General features: G+C 34.4%; 1 protein-coding gene across 1 annotated transcript in view; it reads right to left on the bottom strand.

Moving 5' to 3' along the window:
- Positions 1 to 671: 671 nt before the first annotated feature.
- Positions 672 to 12,882, bottom strand: part of SP4 (Sp4 transcription factor) — an 86,583-nt gene continuing 74,372 nt past the window's right edge. The window contains exon 6 of the mRNA XM_028119327.2: positions 672 to 4,092. Coding sequence (XP_027975128.1) covers positions 3,845 to 4,092 — 248 coding nt within the window. The 3' untranslated portion in view covers positions 672 to 3,844. The remainder of the gene's footprint in view (positions 4,093 to 12,882) is intronic.

The raw sequence follows: 12,882 nt of genomic DNA, 5'->3' as shown, positions 1-12,882 counted from the left end.
TCGGGCTTTCCTGTACAAGGCAATCTCCCCACACACTATTTAGCTCCCGATTACTATAGATGTAAAAAGACTCTTTGTGGAATCTTCTATCAGTGTCAGTGTACTTCCCCTGCTGCATAACATCCCCGGCCCCTCGCGTGGCTATATCATCTAATCTGGCCTGGGCTTGGAAATCTGATAACTGAAGTTGTTACAATAATGTATTCATTATGTTAGCAAGGTTCTTCATGGTATTTGCTGGGTTCTCCCCTGAGGAAAAGACAACAGCTTTTGCTTACAGATTTTGTGGCATTTATGTGGCACACACTGCTTCTCAGTGTTTCTGTGAGCTTAAATATTTTAATTATGTTTTCATTTTTAGCTCTTCCTACAATGTCCTAACATTTACTGCTTAAAAATATTTAAGTAAAAAATGTCCCTAAATCAAATTTTAATTTCCATAAATGTCTAGAGCAATGGCTACAAATTAACATGAAATCTGCATTGGTGTTCTTTGGCAGTATGTTCAGAGAAATGGTGACCAGATCTTAATATCAGGAATTACGAAGAGTTGCCAATACGTTTTCTAGTGAGAAGCATTTTACTTCCTAGTGTTCATCGTGATAAGAAGGTTGATACTTCAAATAATTTATTGCTGCTTTATAGTATACATAATTAAATGAAGAAACATGTTAAACTCAAGGGAATTTTTAATAGTTACTTGCAATTGTTATTGCAGGCAACAACTTGTACATGATTTTATTTCCAAATCCACAAAAAACAAATTTTATACAAATCAGCACTGTAAAAATGTCAATTACAGCCCCAGAGGCTTTGCTGGCAGAATAATTGTCTAAATTCTAGGATATGGGAAACAGGTTTTTTCTGGATTCATTTTTTTCATTTTCAATTTTTTTACAAAAAAAATTTACAAGTGAAATGTTACTACAAAACTTTTTATAAGGAATTTTTGTAAAACATTTACATTTTACCATCAACTATTTGTTTTAAAATCATTATGTAGATTTAATACCCTATGCTGCACATCAATTTATGTGGGATGACAACTTAGTGACATGCATAAAAAAACACCACAAGGCATTAAAATGAAGACTTAAATACAAATATTGTTGCAATAAAACAGTTATAAAATTGAAAAATAGGACCTAAACATCATGCTTATCTAAGTTTGACAAATTAACTTTTTCTCCTAGATTACACACTTTTATTACTGCTCTCATGAGAGTGTGATAAATAATGACTTAACATCAAGTTCTAATGTAATCAGCAACACATACACAAACCTAACCAAAGAAAGTATACTGTAAGAAAAAACTATTCTAACACTGGAGTTCTACCATGATAAATACATATCTTTGCACTGATAATTACAATAAAGAAAAGTTTTATAACGGTGGCAAAGGGAATGAACAGTGAAATGCCATTAAATATGACTCTACTGCACATCTGTGCCCTATTACTTATAACAGCTATATCCCACTGAGTCAAATAAAGGACACTGAAATTTACGATTCTTATAAGACAGAAAAGTGGATTCAGAATGGTATGCAGAACAGACTGTCAAAATATTTCTAATTTCAGTGGTGAAATGTGCACCTGCTAACACAAATTAATATATTTTATATGCTATAAAGCTATCCAGATTCAGTTTGTTAAATTTATAATAGGCCTCATTGTTGATTAAAAAATAACTTCCATTTCTGATGAGCATACACAGGTATGCATTAAAACTGGTTCATGGAATAATGGTGCAGAGAGCTCATACTTGGTATTAACAACAACAAAAAGTGTCACTTTGAGGAAACATGATTCAAACATTAGGAAAGTTTCTTTGCATAAAAAAATTTATAGCACTGATTGTGTAGCATAATGATAGATAAAATATATATTTGATGTTTCAGCTCCTATATAATAAAATTAAAATTAACACTACCAAATGCTCCTCTGTACCAAACAAAACAACAAACTGATTCTGATGTTTTAAAGCCAGATACATCAGTTGTTAAGAGTACATTAAATAAAATATACAAAACAATTTACAAAATCCAACTAAAATTTAAAGACTTTGTTACAAGTCTACAAAAGCTTTAAGAAACTTGAAATTTATAACCACAGTGTAAAAATTTTTTTTCCTTTAATCTCAAAGCTTTTTTATACAAACTGAAAGCACAAAAGACCTTCAGTTTTATATAACGCTACAAAGGGCTGGCCTAAAGTGTACATAGTGTAAACAGTGATCATTACAGTATTTCTCCTTCATCAAAAATACAAGAAACATTATAATTTTGGAAGAGAATTCGCATGAGTAGTACTTTTCCTGAAATAATAGAGAATGCACAAGAAAACACGTACCTTTATTCAAACGGTTCCCAAACTAATAATGTTAATAAACCAGGCAGTTAAAAATTTTAGTTTTCCAATGGTCAATTCCAATTCCATTAATGTTTCCATGTAAATACATTTTTAAAGTAAGAGATATCTTACTAATACATAAGCTGTTGGTATAATCCAAAATTTTTCATGAGACTTTTGGCCATCTTTCCTATAAGACCCTTGCATAAACAATAAAATACAATTTTTTCCTTTAGTCACTTATTTGAACATTATTCTGATTTTTTAAAAATAACTTGCTTCGTAATATCACATTGTTATATATTTGTTAGGCTGTCTTTTTAGGGAAAATTCAGTTATCGGCATAACATAAAGACATTTCTATGTTATAAATTCGTAACCAGCCTTCTAACAGAGTTCTAGAAATAAATGAGATTGGCTAAATTTTAGTAGAGAGGAAAACGGAATTTGAAATGTAGTTAAAAGATAATTTTCTGCTGGCCTTAAAAAAAGGTGTGATAATTCCTTCTTTGGCTACCAAGTCAAAGCATAAAGAATTCTGCACATTGTCAACATAAATCATATTTACAGAATATGAAACTACAGAATGATTTATACTCTATGCAAATATTTCCAATATAAACATTTAAAATGAATTTTGTGGTTCAACCTAGGGTTAGGAATATAATCAATCCTAACTTCAAAACCTTACATGTTAAGTTGCCTCATTTTATTTTTCTGAAGCTATTATGAATTTTGTTTTAACCACCCTCCCCACCCCAGTATTTTTCTAAGGTTTCAATCTAAAATTTAACCTAAAGTTTAGCTCTAAGTTCCTCTTGTGTCTCCAAATGGAGAAAGTAATTGGACTTCACTGATTGTCTGCATACACACTACTATAATGTAGTGGTCATAAAGATCTGAGCTGCATCTCAGATTACTTTTTTGGAACTTACTCTAATTCAAATGTTGAAGAATTTCTAACATTTAGAAAAGACGGCCAAAACTATTTTCAGTTGATTTTCCAAAAACAAGCTAAGGAAATAAAGTATTATCCCTATCATTAGTTAACTGTTTTCTGTGCTATACGGAAAAAAAAAAAACCCTACATAAAAATATTACTGACTGAATTTGTAACAAAGTACTTCCAAAGAAAACAAGTCCAATTAAGGTCCAGCCTGCAAACACTGAGGTCTGTCTTTTTAAACATGTTAACACATGATGTTAAGAGAGGGGGAAGATTCAGTTTAAGGATTATGTGATCTATTTCCAAATAACTACAACTTATAGTATGGAGGAAATACTTTTCTGTTTCTAGTACATCAGTTTGCTTTTTGTATTTTTAAAAATTCAACATTTTATGTGTTGACCCAAAATCTTGGAATACTTAAAAGAAGCCAAGAATGAAAACATGATTTCCTACTCTGTAATCCACTTGACCAGCCCATTTCCAGATTTTCAAAGGTGTGTAAACTTAAGTGCAGCACTAGAGGTCTCTGTTATAAATAACTTTTCAGAATTCTTCCATGTTGGTTGAAACATTGGGAGTTGCTGGGTTTGAATCTTGAGAAATGGCTGCAACTGTGACAATTCTTGGGGAGCCAAGCACCTCTGTAACAGATGAGTCCAGTTCTCCCGAGGTAACAATGGCAAGAGCTGTCCCACCACCTTTCTTATTCTGGTGCGTTTTGACATGTTTGGAGAGATGATCACTCCGCATAAACCTTTTGGAACATTCTGGGCATTCAAATCTCTTTTCACCTAAACAAAAAAAATAGTAATGAAATCATACACATTTTATTTAAATGAAATTATAATTTTAAATAATTTCTCTTCAGATCATACTTTGCTTTTGTTTAACTTTTGACTAGCTGCAAAATATCTTCTTTCTGTTTTTATTTGAAAATGCCATCAAACAAGGGGTGCCTGGGTGGCACAGTCAGTTAAGTGTCCACTCTTGGCTCCGGCTCAGGTCATGATATCAGGGTTTCTCTCTCCCTCTCCCCACTGTGCTCCCTGCTCTCTCTCTCAAATAAATAAATCTTAAAAAAAAAATAAATAAAATGCTATCAAACAAGCAGTGCAGTATAGAAGAGCATGTGATGGGGAATAAATGACCTGAGTTAAAATCCTGATTCTACTAAGGCCTGGAAGTAAAAGCTGGAGCAAGTTAAGTACCACTCAGTTTCCCCATCTACGAAACAAGAGGATTTCTCTTTTTTTAAAGATTTTATTTATTTATTTGAGAGAGACAGCGAGAGAAGGAACACAATCAGGGAGATTGGGAGAGGGAGAAGCAGGCCTCCCGCTGAGCTGGGAGCCCGATGTGGGCCTTGATCCCAGGACCCTGGAATCATGACCTGAGCCAAAGGCAGACGCTTAACGACTGAGCCACCCAGGTGCCCAAAACAAGAGGATTTCTAACAGATGATCCCAAAAATCTCTTACAGGTGTAACAATATATAATGTTCGAGGCTTATGTCCACTCTTCCTTAAAAACTACTGTCTCCAGGGAACCTGGGTGGCTCAGTTGGTTAAGCAACTGCTTTTGGCTCAAGTCATGATCCCAGAGTCCTGGGATCGAGTCCCACATCGGGCTTCCTGCTCAGCGGGGAGTCTGCTTCTCCCTCTGACCCTACCCCCTCTTGTGCTCTCTCAAATAAACTAAAATCTTAAAACAAAACAAAAAACAAGCTATTGTCTCCATTTTAATTATAATACCTAGAGGCATAAACTATCTTAGAACTACTTAAAATAAAATCAGTTAACAATTTAACACTGTACCAAGTTTCTTCACAAGGGAAAAACGAGTCCGGCAAATACTCCATTTCAGATTTAATAGAGTTTTGAGGTGTCACAGAATAAGGCAGTTAGGTTCTTGTATACAAATTGATCCTTACATATGCTCTCCTTAAGATGTAAGATAATTCCACTGGAACTAACTACTTCGCTATTTTGGAATAAAAACTAAATTTTAACTAAAAAGAAAAAATGCATTTCACTTCTGTATATAATGGGTGGAGTGCACAAAAATTTGGTTAAGTGGTATATCATCATGTTCACAACAGATCAACTATTAGCTTTAGTCCTTCCCTCTAAAACTTGTTACTTAAGGGAAAGAAATGTTTTCAATTTGATACTAGAATTTGAATCCTAAGAAAATTGAGTTTGGCTGACTTCTTTACTTAGCCCTACTTTTGACTTATCAGTAGAAAATCTAGAGGCTCAACTTTGTCCATATCAGATAATCCCCCCTCTTCTTTGTGTTTGCTTTTATTTTTAAAAAATTACACTGACAGTATTTCATTAAATTTTTCTCTTTCAGTCTTGAAAAATTAAATGAAAGGATAAATATATGGTTTAAGCAAAATTCTCAAAAACATTTGCATTTTCTGAATGCTGATACTTAGACAAGGGCAAAAAACGATTAAATGCGGGTGTTAAGGTTAAGATAATCTTGAATTCTTCCAACCTTTCAAGTCTCCCATTTTATTACAAAAGAAAAATTCACAACTTACAAATTTTAAAGTTAAAAGAAATCTTAAAGATCTTATTTTACATTTTTCATTTTTTAAGTTGAGGCTCAGAAATTAATTAATCTTGGGAATCATACAACTTATTAATATCACAGTGGGATTCAAGGCACTGTACTTCTGGTTTGTGCTTTTTGTTCTAATCATCAAAGTGCAATTATAGACCTCCTTTCTTTATAGCAACAATGGCCAAGGATAATCAGAAAAAAATCAGGTGGTGATGGCTCCAAGACACATCATTTAGTAAGCACTGAATCAACTGGATGATTAACCTGCACATAGCTGTTTAGTAAGTCTTCGTTAGCTGTGATGCTCATGAACTCAATCATTTTGAACAAATATTTGTGCAACATCTACAATGTACCAGGCACCAGTGATACAAAAATGAACAAGTGAGAGTCTGACACTTTAAGAAGATTCTATTATCTTGAGATAGTCATTTGCAACCATGTGGAGCTATCAACACCAATTAAGAAATTTAAGTCCCAGCCAATCTAGTGGCAAACTGGGATATCATGGTGACAGGGTATGTATGTGGACCTTTTAGTCTGTCTATTCCTAACTGATGTGGGTGTGAATTAATTTTAAGCAATAAAAGTTGGCTAGAATCTCAAATTAAGTAAATTACATTGCACAATTAAACTAACATTATGGAAATGACATTTCAGTTTGCTACCCTTTTCCACAAAGAAGTACGTTTTCTGTAGTATCAATTTCTAAATTTCTTACTATTAGCAAACATTATTATCCTTTATCTCAAGGTCAGAGTTCTTATACTAATAGACTACAGTATCTTCCTTATATTTATAATTATCTTATTTTATAATTATTCTCAGGTTAATACTTCTGTAATTAGTATAACTAATTATTGAAACTTGATACTAGTTACTTATGATAAGCAGGAATGGCCATGCCTTAATCCTTGGAATTTGTGAATATGTTTTATTACATGGCAAAGGGATATAATGAAGATTACAGATGTTAATACAGAGAGATTATTCTGATTTATCTGAGTGGGCCCAACCTAATCACATGAGCTCTTAAAAGCTGAGTTTTCTTCAGCTGGAGTCAGAGTTGCAGCAGGAAAAATCAGAGAGATTAGAACTGAAAGGGACTTGACCTGCTATTGCTGGGAGGGTGCCACATGGAGAATATGACAAAGAATATGGACAGCTTCCAGGAGCAAACAACAGCCCCCAGGTGAAAGCCAGCAAGGAAACAGGGAACTGCGTCCTACAACAGCAAAAACAATTTGGTTGAAAGTGTCGATGAGTTTGGAAGCAGATTCTCCCCTAGAGCCTTTGACAAGGAGTAGCCCAGCTGACACCTTGATTTTGACTTTGTGAGATGCTAGGTGGAGGACCCAGGGCAAGCCTACTCAGATTTCTGACTTAAAGAAATTGTGATATAATAAATGTTCTTTTAAGCTGTTAAATTTGAGATACTTTGTTGTTATGGCAGCGACAGAAAACTAAGAGATATATATGGTATAATCTTGAAAAAAGTAAGGCCTAATAAGGAAATAAATGATAAATGATCTATCACATGATCCAAAATCTGTGAAGTATTTTCATTACAAGTATCCAAAGCATGTCAAGGACAAATCCCATATTTTACTTCTGTAAGAAAATATCAAGAACATAACCCAAACAATTTTGGTTTAATAAACTTGAGTATAGAAAAAAAGAACTGCTTGGGGTGCCTGAGTGGCACAGAGTCAGTTAAGCGTCTGACTCTTGGTTTGAGCTCAAGTCGTGATCTCAGGGTTGTGGGACTGAGCCCCAAGCTGGGCTCTGTGCTCAGCGCGGAGTCTACTTGAGATTCTCTCCCTCTCCCTCTGTCCCTCCCACTCATGTTTTCTCTCCCTCTAAAATAAATAAATAAATGAATGAATGAATAAATAAATCTTTAAAAAAAGAAAAAAGAATTGTTACTTTGACCTAGGTTATCAAGAGAATGCCATGTTGTATTACATGACTGTAAAATATAGTCTTTAAGGGGACGTAAATAGAAGACTCATATTTAGAAACTACTTTAGATTACTTCCTAGCATAATATTAAGAGTAATTTCTCTCAGAAAAGCTGCTGAGATTGTCAATGGAATCACAGATTTGAATAAATGCAACAAATCAGATTTTTTTAAGCTTTATTTGAAGTACCATCAAGAGCCAACTATCTTGCTGTCACAGTTCTGCCTGTATTCTGGTTTTCAACATGTTGCCCTCAAATCAAGCTAATACAATGTATAAAACATACCTTATGAATTATTTGTTTGTCATAACATATTTATAAATTAAAATTAATTTTTATTATATTTATAAATTAAAATTTACAAATTAAAATTAATTCCAGGAGCAAACTAAATGACTGTATTAGTTTCCCTGGATTTTTTTTTTAAGAAAGTAACACAAATTGGGTGGCTTCTAACAATATATATTTATTCTCTCACAGTTCTATATGCTAGATGTCCAAAATGAAGACGTCAGTAGGACAATGCTCCCACCAGACTCTAGAGAAGAATCCTTCCATGCCTCATCCTAGCTCTGGTGACTTCTGGGCAATCCTTGGCATTCAGTGGCTTGGAGCTGCATCCCTCCAATCTCTGCCTCTGTCTTCACATAGCCTTTCCCCATGTCTCTGTGTCTTCTTCCCTTCTTACAAAGATTATCAGTCATTGGATTTAGGGTCCACAGGTCCTGAATTTTAGGCACTAGGCATGGTAAGACCTCATCTTTAATTTTATCTGCAAAAAAACCTATTTCCAAATAAAGTCATATTCATCAGGGATTAGGACTTTGAACATCTCTAAGAGACACAATTCAACTCACTACACAGGGACACTTTTAAATGTCTGGCATTTGTTACAGCTAAGTAAAAAACATACCCCTTGGCTCATGAATAACTTTCACCAAATATCCATGTATAGCATATACAGTTGACCTTGGAACACCAAGGGGTTAGAAGCACTGACTCCCTATACCTGCAGCAGAGGTGAAAATTTGTGTGTAACTTTTCACTTCCCCAAAACTTAACTACTAATAGCCTATTGTTGACTGGAAGCCTTACCAATAGCACAGTTAACATATTTTGTGTTACACATATTATATACTGTATTCTAACAATAAAGTAAATCAGAGAAAAGAAAACATAACTAAGAAAATCATAAGGAAGAGAAAATGCATTTGCAGTTTATTTAAAAAAAAAACACAAATCTACGTATTAGTGGACCTGCACAGTTCAAACCTGTGCTGTTCAAGGGTCAACTATATACAATTTTTAAGTAACAATAACCACTTTTATAACCCACATTAAAGAAGTAATTTTTTTATTTGTTCTAAGAAGCCTAGTTACTCAAACTGTGAGGCTTGTTGGATCCCTCAAGTCCACCCCTCCAACACCTTCAACTTATTAGTCTCTCCTGGACACTCTTCTTTTACCTACCCAGCCTAGAATATCTAAATGAATCTTTTCATGAGTACCCTCAATTCTATTTTTACCTGTGGATAAAAGTAAATTAAAAGGGGGAGCAATGGTAATTTCCAAAAAGTTCCATGGCTTATATTCTTGATGTAGAAGAACTGGGAGTAAAGGAAGGTTGAGTGGGAAGGGCAATGGAAATAAGACTTAAATATTTTTAAGTAATCCCCACCCAACACAAAGCTCAAACTTACAACCCCAAGATCAAGAGTCACATACTCCACCAACTGAGCTAGCTAGGTCCCCCAACAAAATTTAGATAATTATTAAAATAATGAGGAATCTGACCAAAAAAATAATGTAATGCTACTCTGACTGATGGGCTGAGATTTGAGTCTATGACTTTATAGGGACATCAATTTGCAAAATGAGTAATTTTTCATTTACTTCTTAAGCAATTATCTATTTGAATATAGAAATCATTTGATCAATTTTATCACAAATGCTTTTTAAAAGTAATCTTATCTAATCTAATAGTTTTAACTATGATCTATAAAATGGATAATGGCATCAAGATTCAGATTCCTAAATCAAACTGAATTTCACATCTCTTATATGTGCCATACACATCATTCAATGTGTTACAAAATTCATCACTGTTTATTAAAGGAAAATGGCTGAATCTTGATTAGTACAGCAAATTTTATGGTATTTTAACTTCCCTAATTCCATTTTAAATTCCCCAGAAGCCTAGCAGCTACCAGAGGGAGAACAGAGCTGGAACTCTTTCAAAACCTCATTTCCAAGGAAATGATAATGGGATCTGTCTGTGGTTCTTCAGAAGACCTCACTTAAAAGACTATTGTATTGACCCTGACTTGGAGACAGCCCAATGTGAAAAGTCTTTTTCCAGGGATGGAAAAGAACGTGTGTTTGTCTAAAACAACTGTAGGTAACTGTTTTAACTTCATGGATGCCCAGGGCAATGGATAATACTTGGGACAAACAATAAAAAGACTTAACAAAAAGCTTAAAAGGAAAAACTGGGAGTTAAAAATATCCCATAGTGGCTTTGAAAAGTTCTGGCACACTCCCTGGAATCTAGATGACCACATACATGCTTTAAAGCTGTGAGCATGCTCAGGAAAGACCTGAGAAGGCCCAAACTCTCATGTGTGCTTAACTGTTGAGGGTCTGCATAGGCAGGAAGTGAAAGCTAAGGCAGAGTTGTCAATTGAGGGCTGAGGGCATTCCAACATACACACAAAACCTCTCAGCAAGGGGGAGAGATTTATTGATCCAAGATATTTAAGAATATCTGCAGAATATTTACAAATATTTGCAGAAAGGATAGCCAAATACTTCTCAAATTGATGAAAAACATTAATGTATACATCCAAGAAGCTCAATAAACCCCAAGTAGGTTAAATGCAATGAGATTAACACTGAGACATATCATAAACTGCTTAAAGTCAAAAAACAAAGAGAATCTACAAAACAGCAAGAAAAGTGATGCATCACCTACAAGGGATTGTCGAATAATAATAGCTGATTTTTTACTGGAGTTCATAGAGGCCAGAAGCAGTGGGATGATACCAGATGAAAGGAAAATCTTGTCAACCAAGAATTCTATATACAGCAAAACTATCTTTCAAAAATGAGCATGGGGGGGGTACCTCAGTTGTTCAGTCAGTTGGGTGTTTGACTCTTGATTTTGGCTCAGATAGTGATCTCAGAGTCATGGGATCAAGCCCTGCATTGGGCTTCTCACTCAGCAGGGAGTCTGCTAGAGATTCTCTCTCTCCTTCTGCCCCTACCCCAGCGTGCTCCTTCTCTCTCTCTCATATAAATAAATCTTTAAAAGAGATGAGGAGAAATTGAGACATTTCCAGATTAATAAAAACTGAAAGAATTTATTGCTAGCAGATTTGCACCTAGACTATTTTAAGATGTGAACTGTAATCCCCAAAGCAGGCAACCACTAAGAAAATAAAATATCATATTAGTATTATAGAGAAATAACAAGGGGATTAAAATAACATACAAAGAATATTTAACACCAAATGCTAATAACATAGGAATACAGGAACAAAAAAGAAGACACGTAGAAAACAAATATCAAAATGGCATTAACTCCTCATCAGTAATTGCATTAAATGTGAATGTATTAAATGTTCCAATTAAAAGGAAGAGGTTGCCAGAAAGAATTACAGAAAAATATGATCCAACTATACACTATCCTAAAAGAGGTTCACTTTAAACTCAGACATGAATAGGCTAAAAGTAAAAGTTAGAAAAAAGATATACCATGCAAAAGAGAGCTGAAATAGTTATATTAATAACAGACCAATATGATAAAAATAGTTACTACAAAGACACTTTACAATGATAAAAGACTCAATCCATCAAGAAGATATAGCAATTATAAATATATGTGCACCTAACAACAGAGCCCCAAAACAAACAACCATGAGAAACAAAACTGAGAGAACTGAAGGAAGGTAGACAATTCTACAATATACTTATCCTTCTGTAGTCTCCATTTCAACTGGTAGCAGTTATCACTGGTACCTATTATCTCTTTTCTCACATTTAATAATCACCAAGTCCTGTCAATTTTATTACACAATCATTTCTTGACCTGGTCCCACATACTCTTAAAACTTTAAAAAAGAAAAAGAAAAACTTTTGTTCTAGTTAGGATCGTCAACAATAGCTATTGTCTTCACTAAATGGTCTCAAAATTATTCCCTATAAATCTATTCTTCCTATATATACCAAGTGGTCTAAAATAAAAAGATGACCAATCTGATTAACTGCTGAAAACTTTCAGTGGTTCCCCATTTCCTAAGGCTGTGAAAAAAACAAAGTTAAATAGTTTATAACATACAATGGTAACTAACCTCTGCCTATTTTTTTTTTTTTAACCTATTGTCACAAATATTATGGTTCCAAACACTGAACTGCTTGCAGGTCCTGACGTATGATACTTTTGTTTTTCGTAGGAATTGGATTCTAGCTCAGGATTAAAATCTTGACTCTGCTCTACCTACCAGCCATGTAACTTTGGGCAACTTCTCTCGCCAATTCTCAGTTTCTTCATTTCTATTTTTTATTTTTTTAAAAGATTTTATTTATTTATTTGACAGAGAGAGACACAGCAAGAGAGGGAACACAAGCAGGGGGAGTGGGAGAGGGAGAAGCAGGCGTCCCGCCGAGCAGGGAGCTTGATGTGGGGCTCGATCCCAGGACCCTGGGACCATGACCTGAGCCAAAGGTAGACACTTAACGACTGAGCCACCCCGGCGCCCCAGTTTCTACATTTTTAAGTAGGAATAACAGAGATACCTATTTTGTGTTACTGTTCAAAGGATTAAATGAGAAAATGAATGAAAAAGAGCATTTAGAAAAACTCCCACACAATGAAAGGACTCAGAAATGTTAGCTGTGACTGTTATTGCCTGTCTGAATTTGTTTACTCTACGAATCCAATGGCTCATTCTTACTCATCACTTATCACTCAACTTAGTTCAAGGAACTAAGTTTGGGCCTTAGTAAAGAAATCAATCAACCTCCTAAGACTTCAGTTTAGTCCTTATTT

The sequence above is a fragment of the Eumetopias jubatus genome, unplaced genomic scaffold (assembly GCF_037043125.1).
Source record: "Eumetopias jubatus isolate StellerSeaLion01/CBP00866 unplaced genomic scaffold, mEumJub1_p1.0 scaffold_14, whole genome shotgun sequence".
Classification (NCBI taxonomy): Eukaryota; Metazoa; Chordata; class Mammalia; order Carnivora; family Otariidae; genus Eumetopias; species Eumetopias jubatus.
This window is presented reverse-complemented; position numbering and strand designations above follow the sequence as displayed.